The sequence below is a fragment of the Stomoxys calcitrans genome, chromosome 5 (genome assembly GCF_963082655.1).
Source record: "Stomoxys calcitrans chromosome 5, idStoCalc2.1, whole genome shotgun sequence".
In the NCBI taxonomy this organism is placed as follows: domain Eukaryota; kingdom Metazoa; phylum Arthropoda; class Insecta; order Diptera; family Muscidae; genus Stomoxys; species Stomoxys calcitrans.
Window position 1 is genome coordinate 161,851,501 of NC_081556.1, and position 20,509 is coordinate 161,872,009.

Below are 20,509 nucleotides of genomic sequence, written 5' to 3' on the forward strand. Positions count from 1 at the left end.
TAGTATATATCTTCACTGCATTTGAAGGAACTCTGTCATGTCCGCAACTTTTATTCAATGAAAAATTCGATGTTTACATTTAAATCTCTTTAAATGAACATTGGTAGTTATCCAATGTTCCTAAGGAATTCAAATAATCGGATTGTTTGGCTGGAATTGCTCGTTTTAAGTCCTGAACTGACTTCAAAATTTTTGGTTTATTACGTCAGCTTTTTCGAGATCATTAACTAAAGAATTGCCAGTATTGTCAACAAAATTCTTGTCCTTTTCACAACTTCTTTCTAAAGTGTCATTTAAGAATCTCAAATTTTCTTTCGAATCATTCTGGAAATGTGTTTGAATCCTTGTTTTCCTTCCGAATAAGCTATCTTATTCTTTTTTGTTGACTATGTGAAAATTATTCTGATCTCTTCAACGTAGTTTTAGAAGTCGGTTTTTGCATTCTCATTGAGCCAATCAGATATTTTATGTCTAAGTGACATACTACACTCAAAGAATTTTGTTAGTAAAATCAGCAAAAATTTTTGCTGAAAATGGGACAGCTGTAATTTTTCGCTAAAACGCAAACATTTTCTGCTGATTTCAAATAGCAAAAATTAGCCATAAAAAGTCAAAAATAATTAAAAGATTTGTGAATAACATCTTATCATTTAGTATAAGGGGTATATAGAAAATTTGTTCTATAATTTCATTATTTCATAACGATTTCAAATAACAACAGACAAAATATCTACTGAAATTATATGAATTTCAACAGACAATGTTTGCTGATATCAGCAAACTTATTTCTCTGGGTGTACGATTTTTTGAAGTCGTTGAGTTATCAATCGCCAATTGAATATATTCTATTAAATTTTCTGCTCCTATCGAAAGTTTACCGATGCAAAAAAAATGATCGAAAACTCCTTCAGCTGATCTCTTTAACCTTCTATAATCGCAAATAGAAATAACATTTTGTACGGCGTTCTGAATCTGAGAAATTGAACCAATAGCACAAAATATGTTATAATCACTCAGATTACATTATATTGAAATAATATTTAAGGGATTTTGAATATTGGTGTAAACACGGCCAAGACTTGCATTACTATGAAGCCGTGTCATCAGCGAATTGGAATTTCACTTCTTAAACTTTTACAATATTTATACACTCAGAGAAATTTGTTTAGTAGAATAGCAAAAATGTTTGCTGAAACAACAGAAAGTCTGCGGAAAATGGGACGGCAGTAATGCTAAAACAGCAAACATTTTCTGCTGTTTTTAAATGTAAATCGTTTATACACTTAGAGAAATTTGTTAAGTAGAACAGCAAAAATGTTTGCTGAAACAACAGAAAGTCTGCGGGAAATGGGACGGCAGCAATGCTAAAACAGCAAACATTTTCTGCAGTTTTTGAATGTAAAAAGTTTAGAATGACCCAACAATTGCATAAACGCTTACAAAAATGTTTAAATGTTTCATCATTTCTTACAATTCAAGGGCATATAGTGCCCTTGAATTGTTTCATCATTTCCAATTGCACACAAATTAACTACTAAAGGGTGATTTTTTAGCTATTATCTTTTTGGCAACACTGGTTTAGACAGCTCATGCACGTTTCGTGTTTAGTTCCACTGTCAAACGAACAACGCTTGCAAATTATTGTATAAGAAACGCCTTAACAATCGTTTAGATGTGCAAAATGTTTAGAGGGGAAAATGTTTAATATAAAGTCAGCAAACAATGTTTGCTGATAAGCACACTTATTTTTCTGTGACAGCCTACTTTGTATGCTCTAACCTTTGTTAAGGCCTTCCCATAAATCTGCTGGCCACCGTGAGCCTCATAAGAGATATTTATTCGTATGGATGTGTGTTAGTGTATGTGTGTGTGTGTGTATCTTTCAGAATATTTTGAGTCGATTTTTGTGTGCAATAAGCTGTTAATGATGACTTGTTGAATCCACAAGTCTAAATATGAACTACTGGCTGGTTGGGGGTATTGTTGTACACAGGAGTGCACGGAATAGATGTCGGATATATTTAGGGGGTCTTTGTCTTTTACATCTCTTTTTGTGTGTTTTTGTATCTAACAACCAACATAAATATACGGTTAGTCAACGTTTGCCACTCTTGGCCTTAAGATCATCTCTCCTTACTGTTAACGGATTGTCGTCGGCTGTGGCTTAAAAAATCATAAAAAAAAAATATTTTGAAAATTTTTTTACAACTATACCAAAAGAACAAAAACAGAGTAACGAAATATATCCTCCCTTTGTGAAGTATATTGCGTGCGTGTGCGACACGTTTCCCACTTTGGGCAGGAGGCATCATTTGGTTCTCCATCTAGAATTTCTTGCCATAAAAATATTTGAGACTACTGAATTCCGTGGAATATGCATGGACAACGATTGTTTGTTATAGAGTGTGCTATCTTGTGTGTGCGTGTGTGTGTGTCTGTGTCTACAGTGTAGGTGTGTGGTCGATTGTGTGAAAAGTTTTAATCAAAATAATTGTACCATCATCATCTCCTTGTGAATGTGCTCGCTCACATGACACAGATATTTTTTATTTTTTTTTTATTGCTGTTGTTGTGGTTGTTGTTGTTGTTGTTTAGCGTATTCTAGTGTCACAACATGTACACAAATTTATTAATATCTACGACATGATGCCCACTTGAAGTCAACTCTAAATATAACAAGCCTTACATGTTGTCAACGAAGCGCGCGGACGAACGACGTACCAACACAAAGGCTCCTATCATTCAGGATTAAATCTAGATAGAACTTTTGGGATATTGTCCATTAGCTGCGTACAAATTTTCGGTATTAACGAATCGCATCGAGACTATCCATCTTTCTACGTACAAATTTTAGGTATTAACGAATGGCATCGAGTCTATACGTCTTTCTTCGAGAATTGTCGTTTATCGGCACCGTTTGCAATAACACAACAGTTGAAACAACATTTTTTCAGACCACGTTACACAAAAAAAAAAAAAATATATATATATATATATATATGTATATACATATATGGTATTGGATGACTTTTTGAATCAATTAACTACAATTTTGGGAGAGGATTCTTCGAGTTCTTTAACCAATTTTTAAATCGGACGTTCAAAAATAATCTTCAAGTGATTGCAGCAATTTGTGCGATTTGAAGCCATAGACCGCGTCCAACAAATGCCGTCTTTCTCCCAATCTCTTAATACTGTGTAAATACCTACAATCGCGTTCATTATTTCGCACAAAAGCCCTCTCGCCGTGGCAATATCAATTAATGTCATTATAATAGAACCTTGGGTAGCCAACTAATAAGTGCACCGAGTAGATCTTTGGTATAGGTTAATAACCAATGTTCCGCCTACTTATAGATTTCTGTAATTCGTAATTGGTTTTGCAAATGTGAGAGGGAAGTGGGCTTGAGAACCGGTGAAAGTGTGTGTGAGCGTGTTTGTACAAATCGTATGGAATGCCTTCGCCCATGACCTCTTTTTATTGTCACAGTGTTCAAAGGAAGGAAAAGGAAGAAGAACAATAAATCATAATATGAAATTTTTATGTGTAGATCTGAAGACTTAAGGCTTGTTTGTGCTCTAATTATTGTAGCGTAAGAGAAGGAGAACGTGCCGCCTGTTTTTTTTTTCTTTTTGTTATTACACTTGCAACTGATTTATCAAATTGAGCAAAAAAAAAAAAAAAAATTCAACATGTTGTTGTTGTGTCCGCTTGAACAAATTTCTAAACGAAAAATATGTGTCGAGTAATTGCTTATCCTGGTCTATGATGTCTTTGTGCAATTCTATACAATTTATTGTTGGTTTGTCATATTAAATGCTGCGTTTTGTAATAAGCATAATTGCCTCTTAGCATTTACATTACATTGAACCTACATTTACGGTACGGTACTAAGCCTTTAAAATTTCATATACTTGTTTGCTTGACGTTACATAACATTTTTTTACGGAGGATTCCTTCGCCAATATGACACCGAAAAGGTGGATAACATTTTTCGGCAATCACATAGTGGTGGTTGGTTCCAAATCAATAAATTCCTGGAAATAATTTTGTAACTTTCAAACGAAATAACACACATAACTTCAACATAAAATGCATTGTGTGTTCCTAGTGGGTCCAGGGGCTGACCAATGAACGGTGAAATCGGCCACCACGGTTGTGTAAAATTTGGAACTGCTTGCTAAAACCGCAATTATGGACTAATTCTTAAATTTTCTTTTTGCTGCATATAACTTCTTAAACTCGAAACCGCAAGTATGGACCAATTCTTACATTTTCTTTTTGCTGCATATAACTTTTTAAACTCGAAGCAAATTATACTTGGAATATATTTTGATATAGTCTTTGCTCTCCTCTATCAGTGCGTCCTTTGGACTACCCATGGCATATTTTTATAAGTTTATCAAACTGCTGCTGTTCAATGTTTTGAAGCTCTTCATTCCCTGTTGTGTTGTGCAAATGCATTTTGACATTTACTTGACTTTTGCAATTTTTGATAGTGATTTTAGGCAAACTCATAATTATTTAGTCATCCAGAGGAGAAAAACCTTTGGTGGCTCTTTGTGGTGTCAACGTAGTTCCTGTCAAATTATTACGATTATGACGTCCCAGGTGTCTGGATCTCTGTTAGCTGGTAAGCCAAAATGTAAATTTTATTACTTGTAACACCTGTACTACATTCCATGTGGGTAAACTAAGGGGTTGTCCAATGTTTAGTAATCTTTAGATCTTACATAGCTTTTTCAAATAGGGGGATCGGTTTATATAAATAGAAGCTATATCACGTCTATTAGAAGTAAAAACATTCAATCTAGAGGCTCATGAAGTCATAACGGAAGTTCGGTTTATATGGGAGATACATCAGGTTATGGACTACTAAAAAAGTTTTTTGCTTAGCTTCGTTTGTGTAAATGTTTAACACCCAGCACAACAAGATTGCATCTTATATTTTACTGTGCTGGTTCACATTGGTGCATAATATTACAGCTCATAAATATTTTATTGCACTAGTTCGAATATAGAAATACTTCCAGATATACGAACAATTTTTGCTTAAAATAATTGTAAGGACCACGTTTGAATTTAGAATCATCGCCTATGACGTGAATATTTTACGGAAGTGTATTCTAGGGGCGTTTACTGTATTCAACGAACTGTCTATCAAATATGTGGCTGTTAAATCTTGGCTGAATCAGTTTGCGTCCTCGGTTTGATCTGGCGGTCATAAAGGTACTCTGGTTCGTTGCAGTAATTGCAAGCATTTAACATTCAAAAGACTTTCAAATGTAAGATTAAATACCTGGTATGCAAAATGTGGTATTCGTTCATTCCGCCTCTTGTTAAATACACATCTTGCAATGACAAAGACAATTTTTAATTAATTTTTTTTTTTTGTTTTGATAAAATTAAAAAATTGTTGTCTTTTGGCACAATATTTAGTGAAAAAATTTTGAAAAAAATTCCATGAAGATATTTGTTTGTGAATATTTTAATAATTTTTTTAACAATCTGAAAAATTGTATCTTTCAATTTGGTGTTTAAAGATATATTTATAGAAATTTGTCTTTCGAAAAATTTTTGTGCCGTTTCATACGATGTATTTGAAATGTAGTGAAATCTTTATTAAAAAAAAATAATTTCTGAGAAGCCCAGGCTTACATTTTATCTTTAGGCAATATTTCATTGAAATTTTGAAAAAAATGCATTAAAGTTTTGTCTACAGAAAAATTAATTGACACTTTTTCATTGAATTTTTGTCTTCTGAGAAAATTTCAATACAATTTTTTCTTGTGAAGAAGATGATGAGACGTTGGGGCATTTCCAGCATTAGCCGGCTTCGCGGCTTTCAGACACCGACACTTAGGTGGGGACACAATACCAGACATTAACCAACTAACGGGCGTGGTATGGAAAACAATTAGGAATTTTGTAAGCAGCTTAACTTAACAGCTGACTTAATTTTCTTTTTCGAGGTTACTCTTTTGTATTTAGAGCGCACAACAAGCCGATTACTGGCTTAGGTGTATGTCCGTAGTGGCAGGGGCGGATTAATATTCGCACCCTCTTTTCAATCTTACCTACTGGAATTGTGTCCAGATATGACCAATGGGTTTAGTTTTCAATTTAGATTAAAAAAGCAAAATTAAAAAGGAATTAAAAAAAGTTTTAGCTAAAATGTTGTGTTTCAAAATGCAAAATGTTGTGTTTTCAGCAGCACAAAAAAATTTATTGAAATTTTCGCTTTAAAAAATATTTTCGAGGTAGGGTTAAAGTTAGGCATAAGTTTGCCTTTAGAGAATTTTTCACTGAAATGTAGGCCTTAGAAAAAAATCATTAAAGTGTAGTCTTTAGAAGAAATTTTTTTGCAACTTTACCTTTAGAAAACCATTCATAACTATGTTACCTTTAGAAAAAAAATTATGAAATTTTGTCTGGTGGTTAGAAAAAATTTCTTTCAAATTTTGTTTTTTGTGATTTTTGCGATTACCTTTCATTTGATACCCATATTACCCCAATCGGTAAACATGTAATTTTTGGGCGGTTTTTGGGGGTGGGGTTTCCCCCCACCGAATTATACTTTTATTAATATTTCGGTAAACGAAAATCGCAAAAATTTTCCGCTCTCAAATCGGTCAGCCTGGCCTCTGCGAATTGAGAATAAATGCACGGGTTTCTTTACAATTATAATTTTTTTTTTAATTGGTAGGCCACCGTGGCGCATAGTTTAGCATGTCCGCCTATGACGCTGAACGCCTGGGTTCGAATCCTGACAGGAACATCAGAAAATTTTTCAGCGGTGGTTATCCTCTCCTAATGCTGGCGACATTTGTGAGGTACTTTGCCATGTAAAAATTCCGCCCAAAGTCCCGGAGATGCCCAAAGATGATTTTTTTAATCAGAGGTTAAAATCATACACGTTTTTCTTATTCTCGTCGGAAACCAACTTTTTTTCTCATATTTTTTAATAAGCAATGTGGCATTCATTTGGTAACTACAAGGTGTGACTTTTATATTTCGGGATTAGAGAACACAAAAACAATTATTAATCATCGAAAATCGCTTTATTGTTTTTCAAAATATTCCCCATTAACGCATCAACCGCTTTTTCAGGTGTCGAAAAACGTTGAACTGTCATTTTATTTTTAACGTATGTTAATAAAAAGATGTCATTCGGTGCCACATCAGGACTGTACGGCGGATGACTCAACAAATTGATGTTTTCAGTGCCCAAAATGCAGTTGTTTCGTATTTTTGGACCGCTTCTTTCGACGAATCGACACCAGCGAACATATTATTTAATCAATTATACAAATTATTTAGTCAATTATACACATTTATTAATCAATTATACAAATTCGTTTATAGGTAAATTTTCAGCGAATTTTTGAATTGAATGTACCAATTTCTTAATTGAACAATGTTTTTCATTTTTTCTGTGCACTTATGGTGCCTTATTATTGAGCTTAAACTCAAATCGGACAGCACTCATTGATGTGTGAGAAGTTTACCCCTGTTTCTTAATGAAATGTTTATGGGCCAATTTGCACCATTGGACAGTTCTACACTAAAAAAAATATTACGAAAACTTTTTCAATTAAAAATTGAATTGAAAAATAAAACTTTTTCAATTAAAAAATTAATGAAATCCATAATTTTTTCCAATTACGATAGTAATTGTAATTTAGGCAATTTTTAACTAATTCAATTTTATTCAATAATTTTTTTAATTGAAACTGAACTTTTTTCCAGTTGCGATTGTGATGAAATTTTTGCCATTTTTAATTAAAAAATTAATTGATTTAATCATTTTTTTATTTGAGTCCGAATAATTTCAAAAAACAAGAGATTGAAAATGTTATCTTTTTCTATTAAATAATTAATCGTTTTTTTTTTAAATTGGAAATATTTTGAATATGACGTTAGGATCAATAAAATATATATTATTTCTCGTCCCATAAATCTAACGCTGTTATTACCTTGGGTTTATCGAAAAAGATGAAGTACTTGATGCTTTATATTTTCTATATATGTATGAGATAAAACTCCCATACAAACAGTCTCTTCATTTGGTTATTAAATTTATAGACTCAATTCTAATCTTATTTATGAAACTTACGTTCGCCCGCCCAAGAAAAAAAGGAATATGATCCTAAGACACCAAGCTCATTGGCGATGATGCTAACAATTAACCCATAAAAAGGGGAAAACGAGTAAAATTTGGTAAAAATACGAGAAAAACCAGTATATTGGCAATTCCACAAAAATGTAAACCCTTAGTCAAAAAAATTTAAATTTGAACATTTTAAATAAATTTATTCCTAACGGGAACAATATAATTGCACATATTCTAAAGGTCTCAAAAATGCTCGCTTTTTCGTGTAAGTAATACCGGCCGAAAATCCATCTTATAATAGGCCGGATTGCCATCAACGGTAGAGTTCGTTAAATGCTGGCTTCAACCATTACAAAAATAATGAAATTTACTGTTGAAATACGCCAGAGAAATTTGTTAGTAAAAAAATATGTACGCGATATGGCACTAAAATTAAATGATAACATGAAACATAAAATTTTTTTAAGTATGTATGATATTTTTAAGCTTTTTTTAACTTTTTACCATCTGAAAATAGCAAAAATGATTGCTGTAACAGCGGAAAGACATATTTTATGTTTTCTGACTTATGGCGTTCCAATGGAATAAACAAGTATATCATATACGTATGGAGATTATAGAAACATTGATTATAACTCACTACCGTTGAGTGACAGGAGCTTTATAGTGTGTGTTATGCGTAGACGAACCGACTGCATTCCTTTAACGTAATGTGATTGAGATTTTCGACAAATATGTTCCTGCGAAGTCCCGAACTATTTTTACGAATGAGAATCTGTGTTTTGATAATGATATTAAAATATTAATACGTAGAAGAGATTGTCCGTACTCTAAATGGAAGCGTTTTAGAACACCTGAACTCTTAAGTGATAACAAGCGTGCGAGAATCAGACCACTTCTATTGGGTTGCCCAAAAAGTAATTGCGGTTTTTTCATATAGTCGGCGTTGACAAATTTTTTCACAGCTTGTGACTCTGTAATTGCATTCTTTCTTCTGTCAGTTATCAGCTGTTACTTTTAGCTTGCTTTAGAAAAAAAGTGTAAAAAAAGTATATTTGATTAAAGTTCATTCTAAGTTTTATTAAAAATGCATTTACTTTCTTTTAAAAAGTCCGCAATTACTTTTTGGGCAACCCAATAGTATATAGGCGAAGAAAATAGCTTAGTTTAGTCGTACATTTCAAAAGGTATTCAACACGAAAGATACTTGGAGACATATGAAGTCAATTGGAATTGGAAATGTTAATGCATCGATTGGTAGTAAAGTATGATACACATATCTTTTCCTGAACCAAACGTACATTTCTATGACAGCGAAGGTAGTAACATAGACCATAATAGTAAAAACAGCTCACCAGACCTGCGTTTCGATCATCTTAAGCATTTTACACAAAGCGATATCGTTAGCGTCTACTGCCATTGCCATTCGTGTTCAAGTATAAAATTTGTTTATTCTTCGCTTTGCTTTCAGAGCCAGTTGTGCCGAGATTTTCTAATCGTCGTAAATCGGTGTTTGCAGAGGCATATGATCCCGAAAACGATGCCGACGATGATGAGGGAGCCACTGCCGTATTTCCAAAATCTGACGAGCAGCGTGCAAGACTCATCGAGTCAGTTAAAAATGTTTTACTATTCCGTTCACTGGAGAAGGAGCAGGTAAGTCAAATGTTTTTCTTTATTATAGAAATGTCATTCCAGCAGGGGCAGTCGTATAAAGCGTTCCATTGCAAATTGACTTCTACATACATTGAAGGCACATCAAATATAAATAAAATGTAAAATTCATACTTTCAGATGAACCAAGTTTTGGATGCCATGTTCGAGAGGAGAGTATTGCCTGGAGAGAATATTATCCGCCAAGGCGACGATGGCGACAACTTCTATGTCATTGAATCGTATGTATATAAATTTTTTTTGGCTATAGAAAAAAATGTTCATATCCTATTAAGAAACAGCAGATTTATTTCCCCTTACCAAAGTATTTTGCTCTATTAAATTTAAGCTCAGTCAGTAGTAATATCTCATAAATATCGCCAGCATTTGTAAGAGGCAGACGCTCTCGCCAGGATTTTATGTTCTTTTTGTCAAATGGGTTTTTGTGCGACCTTATTTTATTTAGACTATTTTGCGACTTCTTAAGAAGAAGAATTCATCTAAAGGCAAAGGGCTCAATATAAAAAGAGCACATGACTAAAATGGCTCGGAGTCGTCCTTCTCTATTTTTGGCGACATTCAAGTGCCAGTTGCAAAATCTTACTACTTTTGCAGAGAAACCAAACACAGACATGGCTTAAATACCTATATTTAAATATTGAACTATTAAAAGCTGTGTTGTAATCGGCAATTAGGGGCAAGGTGCCGATCCGCTCGACCTGTGTTGTGTAATACTACTAGTCGATGCTGAATATGCCAAGTCTAAATCCACATGGATATGATGTAATTAACCAATTAACAGAAATTTGATTTGGCCTAGGTTTTAATAAATTATAGCTTTCGTATATATTTTCGTTGGAGCGAAACAATATCAGGCCAACGGTAATAATAAAATGTGATGACGGATCGGAATTACCAACACGCGAACGGCAATTAGAGCAATGGAGCGGTGTCTTTAGCTCCGAAGGACCAGAAACGGAGGACACAAGCGCCGACCCTTCTAATCGCCCTGTGCGCCGAAACCCACGCAGGGATATATCTAAAGCCCCACCCGCCTGCAAAGAAACTGAAACCGTTCTGGTCTCCCTCAAAAACGTCCTTCACAATACACCTGCGGAACTGTTGCGGTATGAGGTGCATCCCATAGCTCAAGTAGTCACCCCAATAATCAGAGAGGCCTGGTATACAAACGTTGTTCCCTCGGAATGGAAGAAAGGGATAATGATCACAATCTCGAAGAAGGATGACCTCACCCAGTGTAAAAACTGAAGGGGGATGTCATTGCTAAACGCAATAAATAAAGTGATGGCAAGTGTTCTTCTGCAGCGTACTTCGCCTGCACTTAATAGATTTTTGAGGAAGGAACAGACAAGTTTTCAGCCAGGACGTTAACTCTCGTTAACTCCCTGCGCATAATCATTGAACAGTCTGCAGAACTCAATACACACACAGAACTTAATACAACATCCAAACCATAAGTAATGCTACTCTTAAAAAAAAACAATTTTCAAACACTATAATTGAAATATAATTCCAAAAAAACACACTTGTGAAAAATTTTACTTTTATAATTCAAATTCAAATTTTTTATAATATTATTTTTTTTTTATTTTTCTAAAAACAAATATTCAATGTAAATTTATTCTTTAAACCGGCTTCGTCAGATATAAGATTTTTATCTTGTGATGCCTGGTATCAATAAACAAACAAAACAGACATTACTGCTGTTTCAGCAAAAATAGGGCTGCCTGCTGTATTAGCAAGCATTTCTTACTGCTATCTCAACTAACGAAAGCGGTTGTTTTGAGTGCACAAGTCTGCTGAAAAAAAATATGCTACTTTTTATGGTTGCCTGTTACTTGTATTGATTATTTGAGGCTTTTTTTTAATTTTTTTAGAAATTTTGTTGGAAGAGATGATTTTAAGTTGTGGAACATTATTGTAAAGAAGCTTCCTGATCCTTCAATTGGTATACATTTCGAAATGTGGATGCGCTAGCTCGCATTTTTTTTAAATCTCTACTAATGTGTACATGACTGGCATGGTCTTTTGTATCTTAATTTAAAGAGAAACGATTATGGAAGTTATACATTCAGTGGTTATTATAAACATCCACTGAAACACACATTTACATTTGTATTTTACTTTTTCTTCTCACATGCCCCTCATGATTAAGCAGCAGTCATTTTCAGCAAACAACAGACTTTTCAGCAGTAAGCCTGCTGCTCTGAAATTGCAATAGCCAATTGTAATAGCCAAACTACTGCTATAAAAGCAGCAAAATTAGCTACTAATATTCAGCAAACTTTTTTCTATGAGTGTAGGCATTCGTTCGGCATGCAAACGAAAAAAAAGCGTATGTGATTTTTGCGAGTTGTTAGGCAAATAAAACTATTGGGTTGCCCAAAAAGTATTTGCGGATTTTTTAAAGTAAAGTAAATGCATTTTTAATAAACTTTGAATGAACTTTAATCAAATATACTTTTTTACACTTTTTTTTCTAAAGCAAGCTAAAAGTAACAGCTGATAGCTGACAGAAGAAAGAATGCAATTACAGAGTCACAAGCTGTGAAAAATTTGTCAACGCCGACTATATGAAAAATCCGCAACTACTTTTTGGGCAACCCAATAGTTTATTTCATCATTGCAGCGATGCAATATTTAAGGGAGAAAGCATAGCTCTGTGATATTAGTTTTTAATATTTCGCTACAGTGTTTTACATTTTATTTATGTTTTTATTTAGTATAAATGTGTCGTGATGTCCAGTTTTTAATGAATCAAAAGAATAATGCAAATGCAAACATATATTTCACTAAATAAACTCTTGAAAAAGTAGGGAAAACCCGACGAAACGTCGATAAAATGCTGAAATAAGCCTGTTTTATTTCAATTTTGAAACATATTGGCCTTAACAACCCCCAAAAATCACGTCGGAAATTAAAAATACAACAGTGGTCACTAGCAAAAATAATAAAAAAAAAAATTAATTTAGTTTTATGGCTTAATTCTAACATTAAAAATTTAATTTCATTGAATTAACTAGATTTTACTTTTTTTGACATTTGGGACCACAAAATTCATCAACAATGCATATAAGCTTCTTTACAATGTTAACGCTGGCGGACCACACGAAAACCATTGAATTTCATGCCTAACCCCAAATCTATTATCTTATGGTCTTTTTGGTAATGGACCACACGAAATCCATTGATTTCATTCCTAACACCAAATCAATTATCTTATGGTCTTTTTGGTATTGGAATGTCACGCCTAAAAAAGTTCGCTTAACATAATTGTCCTTCCACACATCGATGGTGGCTGATGCACTACCTGCACCCGCAGATTTAATAATGTGGCCAAAATGCTCCCCACAAAACTCCGACCTTTGTGTTGGCCAGACGGTGTGTTGTTTCCTCTTTAACATTTTTAGCTATTTCATACAAAGAAAACAGAAAAACTTACAAGCGAACTGGCCAAATACAAACAGCATGCCTATTTTTTATCGCCAATCCTATGGGTGGCCATAAATAACCTATAACGGATGTCGATTGGGGATGGATTTGAATCCGTCTACTACGCAGACGATGTAATACTTCTAAGGGGTAAGGATCCGAACCAGCTATGCTGAAGGGCCGTAAGTGTCTTGCAGATGGCATAAGACTGCGCTAGAGCAGGGGGTCTCAATGTTAACTCACGGAAGACTGAAATCTGCCTGTTCACGAGAAAAACGAAGGAGGGCCGATTTGATGCACCACGTTTCCTCAATAAGACGATTTCGATATCTGACAAGGTCAAATACTTAGGTGTGATCTTGGACACAAAACTGAATTGGAAGTGTCACATTCAGAAGCGTATTGAGAAGGCTCACAGATGTTGGGCACTATATACACGGGCCGTAGCCTCGAAATGGTGCCTGAATCCGAGGATAGTCCACTGGCTCTACAGGAGCGTGATTAGACCAATACTTACTTACGCCTCAGTAGTTTGGTGGACTGCTATGGAGAAAAAGTGCAACATAAGGACCATACAACAGGTTCAGAGAACATGTCTTGGTATAGGCGGAGCAATGAGGACCACGCCCACTAGGGCACTGGAGACTATTTTAGATATCCGACCCATTGACATACAAATTAAGTGTGAGGCAGCCATTGCGGCTATGAGACTTAAGGCGATGGGTCGACGCCGTCCGAGTTAAGGGAGTGGGCGACGAATGCGCATGCAACATTGTGGAACAGCAAAACGGTCAGTAGGACGGCGAAAATCCTATGGGGGGATTCAGATCGTGAGAAGATGAGGCTATTACTGAAAGGAGTAAGAAGGAGGTCAGTATAGCTATTGGTATCATAACGGGACACATAGCTCACTTATGTAAAATCGGTGCGGCAAGTGATATCATGTGTAGGGCTTGCGGGGAAGATGATGAGACGTTGGAGCATTTCCTTTGTCATTGCCCGGCTTTCGTGTCAGCTAAAATATAGCAGGGTCTATATTGCTATTCATTTTTATGTACTTTTACTTTTACATGTAGTAAATATACCCAACATTAAATTGTATTAGCAAAAAATACATTATATTGGAGAAAAAGTACCTTTTTTGTCAAAGTTGCGTTAGGGGATTTTAAACGGGTGAGGGAATTTTCGAGAAAGTTCACTCGTAACTGGAGATTTTTGGGGACAACGGAGAGAAAAGCACTGACAGCAACGAATGTACTGAGAGCGTTTTTAACCCATAAATCTCATTCATCACTGGTGGCGTATAAGTATCGGCCCTGTCTCATACGCACTCATGCACTGCTACGCAGTTCTGTCCATGTTACAAAAGTCGTATGTTCGGTTTAAATAGTTTTTGTTGTACTTATTCGTTTTCTTCTTTTCTCCCCAGGGGTGTCTACAAAGTCATTGTAAATGACAATCATGTTCACACTTACACCAACAGTGGTATATTCGGTGAATTGGCTTTGTTATACAACATGCCAAGGTAAGTTGCAACCGACTACTCACTTGCATGCAATTCAATTCTATTTGCTTCTTTTGTCTTCCAGAGCTGCTACAATTCAAGCTGACTCAGAGGGCCTGCTTTGGGCGATGGATCGCCAAACCTTCCGTCGCATTTTATTGAAGTCCGCCTTCAAAAAGAGAAAAATGTACGAGACCCTGCTTGACAGTGTACCAATGCTAAAGACTTTGCAGGTTGGTTTTCATTCGTCGTTGTTCTATGCGAATACTGTGAAGAAAATATATTAAAAACCCTTTTTTCTCACTAATAGAGCTATGAACGCATGAATTTGGCCGATGCTTTGGTTACAAAACGTTTTAATACAAGCGACAGGATTATTAAGCAAGGTATGGAATATTTACTGAACAGTAAATTTAATAGTTTCCCATAAGCGTTATTCAGAAGTTCAAACGGTTGTTGGAAACGTTGCAGGAGTAAAAAATCACTCAAAAATGCTTTTTTGCAGATCGTCAAAAATGTTGAGAAATTATCCGCCAGTAGGCGTATGCATAGCGGTAGCATACTTTGAATCGCTGAGTCGATGAAGCCGTGTCCGTTTGTCTGATTGCCCGAAGTCGAGAGTAGAAACATTTAGTGCCGTACGCACATTTATTTCTATGCAAAATGGGAACGGGCACATGCGCTGAGAGCACCTCAAAGACGAGCAAACTATAGAACAACACTTGCGCGTTGTAGGAGTTCAACTTTGAAAACTTTTTCGAAATAGCGAAAAAAAAACATTTCAATTTATAAAACTTTTTAAAGCGATTTGGCTAGTTCATTGGTAGGAACAAGAATACTCTTGGGCAGAACCACAAAGATGATAGAATAACTTGTTTCGTTGTTTAAAAACAGAAGACGATTTTATTTTAATGTTGTTTTATAATTGTTTCTTGTATTTGGAGTGCAAGCAACTGATTCTAATATTTACCATCTCTTCCCACTGAACCACGAAATCAAAGAAGATGACAGTTGTTTGAATATATGTACAAACGCAACAAAAACATACAAACAAAACGATAATTTTCTGTTGCTGGCGCTGCTTACCAAAGAGGGTAAGATAGAAGAAGAGTGGGTTTCTGCTTTGTCTTCCCCATACCGTAAAATAACTCGCGTTAAAGACACAACCTTTTCCATGTATTCCAATTGGATTCACATTGAGAGTTGCAACATTTTCGGGTTTTTCTGTTTTGATACAGGCTTTCGTTCGAACATTTTTTCGTATTTTGCTTTGTTTCTTTGCAACCGAAAGTTGGAATAAAAGGAAATCGAAATCGTAAGCAATTCAATTTAAACTTTGCCACTCGTCATCCCAAATTGGGTTCTAATGCCAACTCTTCTTCTTTCTTACGCTCTTTGCTAGCAAAGACCAACGAAGACACATAATGCATAATGAAATTTATGCATTGACTTCGTTGTGGGAAGAGATGAACCAAAGAAACCCAATTACAATGAAACAAAACAACGAAAAGAAGTCATTGAACTCAAAATAATAAATTAAAGTTAAGAAACTAAACGAAATTCAAACAAAATATAACAATAGGGGTGCGGGTTAAATTAAAGTAATAAGATTAAAAAGGTTATCAAAATAAAATGAAGGAAGATCAACTAAATTAATAAGCTTATAAACAAAAGCAACTAAATTCAACAAATACAGTCCAACTTCTCTATAACTAAGCAGTTGGGGACCGACGAAAAATCTGCCGTTTGAGAACGGGTCGAGATAACCTTTTTAAATTTTGAATGGTTATAGCTGAGGTGTTAACGAGATTATGCCCAAAATTTTAAGGCCCTAGGTAGTGGGGGTCACATCATGCCAAGCCTCCAAATCAAACCTTCATTTGTGATCCAATTTTCAAATTTTTAATTTTCTGAAAGCGAAAATTTGAATTTTGGACATAAAACTGTCATTAAAAAACAAAAAAAAAGCTATCCGAACTTTTTCACTAAAATATCCAAACACACATATCGGACAAAGATGGTTTAAAAATTGTTATTCTTCAGTAAATTAGCTGTGGGGGAGACTTATTTGGTAAAAAAATGTTTTTGGAAACCTGTCTCAGCAAAATTAAAAAAAAAAAGTCGAAAGACTTCTAGTCAAGAAGAGATATTGTAGAACTCTAACGGAGTTTTTTTTATAGGGATTTTTGATTACTTTCCAGCAAAAGTTTTGGAATTGGACCACAATTTGAGATTTGGCAGCCCGAAAAATGTTTCGAAGTCCCGAGGTGACCAATTTTAGTAGCCTACTGAGGGGCGCCCGGACGAAATACGGCCTTGAAATTTTGCACATAGTCCCGTTAACTCTCTACCCGTTCTCAAATGACAGATATTTTACTTGTGTTTTTGATTCTAACCCGCTGTAAAGTATCTAAATACTCAGGCATCTTAATTTGAAATTAAGATGCCTGAAATTTACAGGACACAGTAAATTGCGGATGACGTTTCTGTTTTTTTTTTTTCTTTAAATATTTGAGAGTGTTCTAGCCGATATTGCTTTTTTTTTAGAGCTTTCATCAACTAAGGATATAAAATGGTACTTTTCTTTTGCCATTTTTTGACTCTCATTCGATCACTAAACTTATTTAAACTGATGTTTTTCCTTTTTTTGTTCGTAGTTTTTCCAATCAGTCGTCAGGCCACTACAAAAATTATTTAAAACTTTTACCAATTTACGTACCACTGTTTTGTTTGGTACGTAACAAAACAGTGGTACGTAATGCAAATGTAACACACTTTCCAGCATTTTTTTTGAATGAGTTTTTTGTGTGCAATTCAATGCAAAAAAAAAGTTGCCAAAAACTTTTTTTTTAAAAAATTCGTTACAGAGAAGTATTCGTATGGAGAAGTTCTACTGAAATACAACTTATACTGGGTTAATTAAAAAATGAAACTGATAACAAAATAATAAATAACATTTGCTCCAACAAAGACATGCTCCAACAAAGACATGCATATGCTGCAGACTCCCACTATGACCTACCCTAGCCATTTTTGTTTGTAGAGGTAAATTCAACAGTTTACTTTTGAAAGGCCCCGATCCAGAGCCACGGCACGTATAATCTTGTTAAAGAAAAACAAAAAAAAAACGTTAAAATTTAGGGGCAAAATTAATTTTTGAACACGGTTACAAGGATGATTTTTTTTTTTAATATATGTTACATAGTTAACCTGCTTGGTAGTATATTTTGCAATTTTAGGATGACAATCAACAACAAAACTAGGATGGCAATGGTTTCTTGCTATATATTATGTTTTTTTTTCACATTTACGATGCCGAGACTTGAAAACTCGCGGACTAATTTTCGCATTCACAACTCGAACTTTCGTGTATGGGAAATATTTAAATTTGAAATATGACAATGAATCCAATGCATTACTAACAAAAAACTCAAAACAAAAACTTTTTGGTACCTCCTTTAACGGCATCTGCAGGAGATGTGGCGGATGGCATGTATTTCATAGAGGAAGGCACTGTGGTCATCAAAATGGACCAAGATGGTTCCGAAATCGAAATATCCAAGCTCGGAAAAGGTGCCTACTTCGGAGAGTTGGCCCTGGTCACACACCGCCCCCGTGCAGCATCTGTATATGCTGCGAGTGACGATGTTAAAGTCGCATGTAAGTATGGTCAAAGTTATTGTCATTGCATTTTAAGTTCTTTGATGTCTTCAATCTTAGTGCACCTTACTGCCCTCTACCACGTTGTTCTCAAAGCTATTCCCTTATGACTTATTAATAGTTTTATTTTCTCCTCTTTGTTTTGTTTTCGTTCGCCTTCACATCACACCACAATTTTCTTTTGTCCATGGAACAAATATTCTTCCCCAACTCCACCCCAACATACATTCATTTCGACAAATCATTGCTTCCCCTTTGTTTTGCTTTTTGTTTTGCGCTTCGAGTAGTTTTAGACACCGAGTGTTTTGAGCGTCTCCTGGGATCATGCACGACGTTGATTAAACGCTCTATTCGGGAGTATCGTTTTCTGGACGACGACATACGTTCTTATTGCAATGAACTTATCAAGTTGGAAAATTTAGAGTTGTGAAACACTTTTTATGCGTTGCAAATTTAGTACGTTGCAGCCGTGGTGCTGCTGTAGTTTTGATTTTACCTTCAACTTTTTTGTTTGTTTTTAATAAAATTCTTTTGCTCTATGTTTCCCTTTTAAAGTTCTAGAAACAGAAGCCTTTGAAAGGATTTTGGGAGGTTTGAAAGATGTCCTAAAAAGTCGAGTGGGAATTTACGAACAAAATTTAACGCAACTTGCAAGACAATCTATTTGAATATGTGTCCTTTTTCAAGCCGCAAACACACACAACAAAAGATTTAAGGTTTTGCAAAACAAAAACAAATACATATATACGATACAATAAAGAATTGTTTGAATAATTGGACAAAAAGAAAAAATACACGCACACACGCAACCACTACACTAGGTATTGAACTGCAAATTCGGCGCTTTATTTACATATACCAAATTGGTTTGCCCAAGTCCTAATACATGGTAAGAACAAGTATATGGGACTTTTTGTTCTTAATGTTGTACAGAAAATCTCGGCGTTTCATATCAAGCATGACTACCTAATAAAACAAAATTTATCATACTATGCACTGTGGGAAATGTATTACGGCATCTGATCAGCATGTATTATTGATAGCTATTGTCCATGAGTTTTACCGAGTAAACTACACCAAACCGTTTAGTCAGAGTCAAATGTCTACTTTCGGTTCAAAGCTTATCATAAATATTCACAACATGCAACATTCGGCTAATGTGTTTCGCAGATAAACTCCAAGGTTAAGCTAAAGACCAATCATCTCGTGACTTCAAGTTCAAAAATTAATATCCTACTACTTACTAGTAGTACTCCCCCTAAACTGCTGATTCCATTTCATTTCATTTCATTTTTTTCGTACAATCTTATACAAAGTGAAAAATAATTTTGTAGAACTAATCTCGCATTACAATACAAGCTTCCTTTAAGCAATTTTTAGTTATTATGCATGCAGATATAAAAAAATACAAGTAAAAGAAAAGGAATGACCAATTGTCGACTAAAGACGACGCAAACTTGCCCATGAACATTCCCTTAAGAAATAAGGGCAATCTTCTCACATAACAATGAGTGCCGTCCGTTTCAAGTGTAATGGAGCTAAAACTTGAATCGGACATGGTACATCTTTTTTTTTATAGCCGATTGCGAGCGGAGTAAAGCACAGTGCGGCACTTCAGTACGATTTTCCGACATCCTTAACTTGCCTCTATACAGTTGACAATCAATCAATCGAGCAAAATTTTGCAATAAATTTTTAAATGTTTATAAACAACAAAACCTTTATGGCTGATGGGCCATATTTGAGACTGAAATCACCTCTAGAATCTTCTTCGCTGAAATCGCAATACAAAATTTGCCCATGAACATTCGATTTAGGAGCAGGGGCAAACTTCTAACTAAACTTAGTGCTGTCCGATTCAAGTTAAGCTCAATGATAAGGGACCTCCTTTGTATAGCCGAGTCCGAATGGCGTGCGACACCTCTTTAGGAAGAAGTTTTTACATGGCTGCCATACCAGTACCTCAAAAATGCCGCCAGCATTACGAGGAGATAACCACCGCTGAAAACGTTTTCTGATGTTTATGCCAGGATTGGAACCCAGACGTACTGCGTCATAAGCGGACATGCTTACCTCTAGGCTGACATCGTTTTTTGGTATTTTTGCCGTCCCAAAAAGACATGGA

The 20,509-nt window shown here is 35.0% G+C and overlaps 1 protein-coding gene across 9 annotated transcripts in view; it reads left to right on the plus strand.

Annotated features, from left to right (window-relative positions):
* Positions 1-20,509, plus strand: part of LOC106086141 (cAMP-dependent protein kinase type II regulatory subunit) — a 73,077-nt gene that overhangs the window by 42,601 nt on the left and 9,967 nt on the right. For 3 of the 9 annotated variants that reach the window (XR_009398640.1, XR_009398639.1, XM_013250683.2), the window contains exons 1-7: positions 4,458-4,634; positions 9,586-9,770; positions 9,909-10,009; positions 14,650-14,745; positions 14,810-14,957; positions 15,035-15,110; positions 18,199-18,384. Coding sequence is in view for 7 of the 9 variants with exons in the window: in XM_013250683.2 (XP_013106137.1) it covers positions 4,460-4,634; positions 9,586-9,770; positions 9,909-10,009; positions 14,650-14,745; positions 14,810-14,957; positions 15,035-15,110; positions 18,199-18,384 (967 nt within the window). In the remaining 2 variants the exon portion in view is untranslated. Of the gene's footprint in view, positions 1-2,112; positions 2,233-2,272; positions 2,453-3,719; positions 3,982-4,448; positions 4,635-9,585; positions 9,771-9,908; positions 10,010-14,649; positions 14,746-14,809; positions 14,958-15,034; positions 15,111-18,198; positions 18,385-18,939; positions 19,221-20,509 lie in introns of those variants that run through there. The other 6 variants (XM_013250686.2, XM_059370610.1, XM_059370609.1 and 3 more) reach the window with 6 other exon arrangements.